The following is a 6,000-nucleotide window of genomic DNA, read 5'->3' on the forward strand; positions in this document are numbered from 1 at the left end:
TACAACTGGCAGTCGCCTGATTATCAGTCGATATTAATGTTTCTGTAGTGGCAGTCGCCTGAAAATCAGTCGATTTGACACGTGCCCGTTTGACATCTGTGTTATAATTAGTACACAAACTAAAAACTGCAATGATTCATATACCACTAGAATCAGAAATAGTTGCTGATTTGTTTGATGTATTTTGTTTTGTTTTGTATGCCATGATTTCAGTATGACATATTGAAAACGAGAGTTGTTTGTTAACAGTCGGCCATTGTTGTTGTATTGTTACCCGGTCGCTTTATTCTTGTCCATCTAAAACGTAAGTTTATTACATGAAATAAGTGTTTTTATGTAATAAGTGTGTTTATTTATGCGTATAAATTTCTCGTATATTGTGTTTTATCAGTTTATTTTGTCATGTTATGAAGAAATATATGTGAAAAAATATATTAGTGAGATTTTGTGTTCTAGGCTATGTGCAGTGTTGTGATAGTTTTAGTTAGCTTTGGATCATTTTCATATGCGATGATCATGATATAAAGCTTCTTTATTTATTTTTATAAGCTTAATTTTAATGTATTTTATGAATTTTTCGAGTAATAATTAAGGTTTTCATGAATTTTTGTAACACAGTCGTATCCATAGCAATGAATTTAGCCGTATTGTACTATCTTCAGATTAGAGTATTTCATAATTAATTGTTTTAATTAAAAAAAAGTGTAGTTTAGTAAACTATACATTTTCTAAAAACTATAAAAAAATTTTCAACATTTTGGGTATTTTGGAAATATTTTTTTTCACACCAATATGTCTTTTATAGGTGCACCCCCACCACTTTTAACATACCTTTTTTATTTTTTGAAAACATACTTAGTAAAAAAAAAGTGATAGATTTCTTATATTTTTGGGTTTTTATTTCCATGAATAAAAAAGTAAATTTTCTTGTGAAAACAGTGACTATATAATACATATAGGTTTATAATCAAATTATATTAAAAAAAAATAAAAAAACCAATACTACTGCAAAACACCTCAAAATGGCCTGCCACTTGAGGAAATTTCAACTGCCAGCTCGAGGGTTAAAGAAATGTGTACAAATCGTATATGTTCAGAAAAATGTTGTGATCTTGAGACTTTCTCCAAAGACATTACTTGGTTGTAGGTGACAGCTGCATTCCAGCAGGGTCAGCAGATAGCTGTGAGACAGACTCCTGTACGGATTCAAGCCTCAGGCTCCTCTTACTCCCCTAGTGGCAGTAGCTGTCACTCAGGCCCCCACCCTGCTTACTCTCTCCCACCCTCAACCTGACAATGTGAGTATTACTCTTGCCTCTCCAGATATTGTATAAGCACACAACATGTATTTTCTTTAATTGATAAAGGATTCTTGTATGAAATTTATTGTCAGCCTTGCAAATTGTTGTGGAGGTCAGAATGAGAAAGTATCAAAAGGATTAAAGATATATAATTAAATTTTATTTCCTCAGTTTATTTTCTTGTAGATTGATATGAAAATAAAAACTACCTGCTTACACATAAAGAAGTTATATTACCGCCAGGCAACTACATAAAAAGTCACCACTGTAAGGATCTGTATATAATTAGCTGGTGCTGATTTTACGAGGGGTATTAGAAAAATAAGGTACCCATGATTTTTTTAAATAGACAGCTCTATATTTCTACTTAGTGTTATACATCAATTTAACACGTAAAAGTTAAGCTATTTCTCCACATAATCACCGTTTCTGTCCAAACACTTTTTGTAGACGATGCTCCAACTTTTCTATCCCCATGTGTAGAATTCTGCTGCCAATCCTTTGAGTAACTTCTTCCTTGACTTCATCATTGGTACTGAAGCGTTGGCCAACCCAAGTGGTCCTTTAATTTTGGGAAATAAGTGATAATCACTGGGGCTAGGTCTGGGCTGTAGGGGGGATGGGGCACAATAGTCCAGCCAAAATTTGTAAGCAGTTATTGAGTTTGACGTGAGACATGAGGTCAAGCGTTGTCATGGAGAAGCCTCTCACACCACTGGACAATCTTCCTCTCCAGCGGTTCTGGATCGCGCGTCTCAGTTTTCTTAATTTGTCGCAATATCTGTCAGAGGTTTACTGTTGTTCCTGTGAATGATGATTCTCCGATCTTCAAGCAGTGTTTGTCTTAACTTTTTCAACAACTCCATCTGAAACTGGAAAGGCGTTCCCACTTCGGTTTTCATTGTGAATTTCCATGCGGCCTTCACTGAATTCTCTACACCATTTCCGAACGTGTTTTTGAACAGATATGCAGTTTTCCCCATAAAACTTTGATTATAACTGACGATGAATTTTCAGTAGATGAAATCTGTTTTGCATTTAAAAAACGTATCACAGCACGAATTTCGCATCTGGCGGTAACAACGACAGGGAGCTACATCTTCGAAGGCAGCTATGTCGGCACTGTTGGACGTAGCGAGGCGCGCGAGTGGTATGGATAGAGAGAGGGACAGCTGATAAGTAAGACAGTGTTGCCAGATTTCTTCCAACATATCGCATTCTGTCTCGGCGGCATAGGGAACCTTATGATTTTTCTAATACCCCTCGTAAAATGTATTTTTGTGTTAAGACTATTGGTTTTAAGTGTGTCAGGCTGAGAAAAATATGGTTTGAGAGAAACATTATTACCAACTCTTTTGTTACCCTCCCATTTTAACCTCCATTAAAACTAGTGCGGCTGATGATTATTTTGTCCTAGAAGTAATTTTTGTACCTGATTTCAAGAAAAATCGAGTTGTGTGTTTATACAGTCCAAATTGGCACTCGGGTTCTGGTCTGTTATCATTGATGATGATTGATTTTTTGTCTTATTTTATCTAGAAATAGAGGGTGTTTCAAAAAGGACTTTATAACTTTGAAAATTGATATAAATTTATTCAAGTAAATGGTACAGTGCTGGTTTTAGTATTGTTTTAAAAGAAAAGGCAAGAAGTTTTTTTACCTTAAACTAAACATGTTCTGTGTGGCTTCCGTTGGTTATCCTGCAGCATCCCGTCGGTTATCAATTTCTTTCCAAACTCACACTAGCATTGCAGGTGTAACTTTCTCAGCGGTGGCGTAGATACTTGCTACTAAGTTCTGGTAGAGTGGTGGGCGAAGGAGGTACACACACCATATCCTTAATGAAGCCCCAGAAGAAAAATTCGGGTCTGGGGAACATGGGCCTTGCAATTAGCACACTACAGCCAATCCATTGACCTGGAAATCGGTCATTGAGAAATTCTCGGACATTAATGTGGTGGTGCCCCATCTTACATTAAGTAAACATTTTGCTCTCAGTTATCCTCATCAATCCGTGTTATCATAAAGTGTTGCAAACATATCGAAGTACACTATCTTGTTGATATTCCTCTTTTGGAAAAAAAAGGGCCATACATTTTCTTCTTTGCCTGCTCACAAAACATTCAGCTTAAGACTACCACACGCATATAGTAATGTTTCATATGGATTTTCACTGTCCTAAATCCTACAGTTATCAAATTTTCACCTTACCACTTTTGTGAAAATTTGACTGGTCAGAAAATTGTCCAAAAAGTGTTCATCATGAACAACAATTTCGTCAGATGTCCTTGGATGACATGATGATTTCTACTGAGTACCCTGTTTGTACTAAAAGTTTATGACACTCATAACTTGCAGGCCTACTAGGAGGATCTTTAGTGTACTTGGTACAAATATTACTTCCAAAGAGTATTCAGACTTCAAAATAAAGCGATTCGAATAATCGCCAAAATCAAATATAGAGAGTCATGCAGGGAAGCTTTCAAGAAATTGCAGCTGTTGACTCTGCCGTGCCTCTACATTTTTGGAAACAACTTTGATTTGTATGAGTAAATGTGCCTTAACCAGAGGCCGAGACATACACATGTATGAGACACATGGGAGAGCTAACTATCGAACTGGGAGACACAGAATGGTGGTTTATGAATGCTTGCTCTCGCAGGCGGGGTGTTCATTTCCTCAACAGACTGCCCAATTCAATTAAAGATGCTGCAACGCCTAAGGCGTTAAAGACTCGCCTTAAACGCCTCTTGGTGTCACAAGCATTCTATAATGCAGGTGAGTTTTTGGCATTCGACTGGGAGACCGCCCAATCAGAAGACTGACTCCGCTATACTATGTGGGTAGCATTGGCGATGGATGAAAGAGGCGTAACTGTAAAAATTGTATGTGTGAGTGTGTATTGTTGAATGAATGTTAGAAATTTAAAAAAACCCATGAAGTTTGCCATACAATGTAAATATTGTTGTCGCAATGAAAAAGATTTGATTTTATTTTATTACTGGTACTGTTGTCGCCAGCTTTGATTCTTCAAACCAAAACACACAGCTAACACGCTCTGGTCCAATAAATGCAGCCATCTTTAACGTAACTACCGCCAGCACTTGTTTGCAGCTCGATTCTGCTCTAGCAAACTACGGGGGGAGTTAAAAACTTGATGTGGTTTCCCTTGAAAACAACATTAAAAACCAGCACTGTACCGTTTTTGAATAAATTTATGTGAATTTTCAAAGTTGTAAAGTCCTATTTGAAACATCCTGTATTTTACACCATCTTTCAGCTGTCTGACTGACTGTGGTTTTTTGTGTACTTATGTGTATCTTTATGCTTCTATACTGCTGTATATAAAGAAATAAATATTATCTAATATTCTAACCAAAAATTTTGTACGGAAAAAGTTTGTGTTCTACTGTTTACAAAGTTTTAAAAACAAAATGTATGAATTTGTATAAAGACCATTTTTGTCATTTCTGAACCATTCTTTCAGAAATGACAAAAATGGTCTTTATACAAATTCATACATTTTTTGTTTTTTATAAACTTTGTAAACAGTAGAACACTATTAATTTTTCCGTACAAAATTTTTGGTATTTTATATATATATATATAAAAAAACATTATTGTTGGGTACTGTTACATTCCCATATATCTAATGGAGAGAGAGTTGCATTACACAGCTATTATCAGTATAATACTTGCATTTTCATACATTCACGTTTTATTTCTTGCCCTTTAGACATATTTTAAAATTTTTTACACTTCAAGTAAGTTATAAACTATGACGCTTTTTTGTGAACACTTTAAACAAATTATACTACTTATATTACAATTATTTATCAACCTTAAGTTAGGAGATCATATTTATTAGAATATTAAATTTTATCTATTCAAATGTCACAAAAATATAGTTTAAACACAAACTATGTTCTGTTTAACTTTTCAATCAAACATCTTTGAGATTTATTCTTTGCTGACAATGTAAATAGTGGTAAAATATCTTTCTTGCTGTTGTGATGTCTGACTTATTATTATAGCTTTTTTATGTTACAAGAACATGATTGGTTTGTTTCAGAGCCAGAACCAGTAAAACGGATAGAGGACATCTGGACCATTTTTGCACTGAAATCATGTCTTCTTTGAATAAGTTTTTATTGTATTTCTTTAAGCCCATACATAATTTTCTTCCAATTTTGAATATGCAGCGTTTTTCATCAGTTTATATTGCACTTAGTTTGGTTAAAGTAAGAGTTATGAAAAGTATGTTACTCAAGTTGTTCCATTATTATAATTTACGATAAACTCCAACATTTGTACTTTACTATGTTGCTACATTACATACGCAACATTGTAAATAGCAAAATGTATAAAAGGCTGAATATTTAGCTCTCACAGAAACATAAACTGCAAAACCCTTGGAAAAAACTATTCACAAACTAACTTAGTTGTAAGAAATTTGGTGGTGATTCAAAGTGCATTCATGATGACAAACCCAAACCAGGCAGACCACTCGGACAAGTTATTCCTAGACAGCTGGCAGTTGTTATGGCAATAGGTTGATATAGTTATAGTTCTAGAACTGGCCTTTTGAAAGTGTAGCACTAGAAGTGGCTAGTTCTAGGGCTACACATTCATAAACACTGAAGATTGTTATGCGTCATTGTGGTTTTCTCTAGTTACAGTCTGAGTATCTCTTGTCTCT

General features: G+C 34.9%; 1 protein-coding gene across 1 annotated transcript in view; it reads left to right on the top strand.

Annotated features, from left to right (window-relative positions):
- The window catches only part of LOC124375181, a 15,858-nt gene extending 10,357 nt beyond the window's left edge, over positions 1-5,501 (top strand). The window contains exons 6-7 of the mRNA XM_046833290.1: positions 1,148-1,298; positions 5,374-5,501. Coding sequence (XP_046689246.1) covers positions 1,148-1,294 — 147 coding nt within the window. The 3' untranslated portion in view covers positions 1,295-1,298; positions 5,374-5,501. The remainder of the gene's footprint in view (positions 1-1,147; positions 1,299-5,373) is intronic.
- The last annotated feature ends 499 nt before the right edge of the window (positions 5,502-6,000 follow it).

Source organism: Homalodisca vitripennis, unplaced genomic scaffold (assembly GCF_021130785.1).
Source record: "Homalodisca vitripennis isolate AUS2020 unplaced genomic scaffold, UT_GWSS_2.1 ScUCBcl_14590;HRSCAF=25454, whole genome shotgun sequence".
Lineage (NCBI taxonomy): Eukaryota > Metazoa > Arthropoda > Insecta > Hemiptera > Cicadellidae > Homalodisca > Homalodisca vitripennis.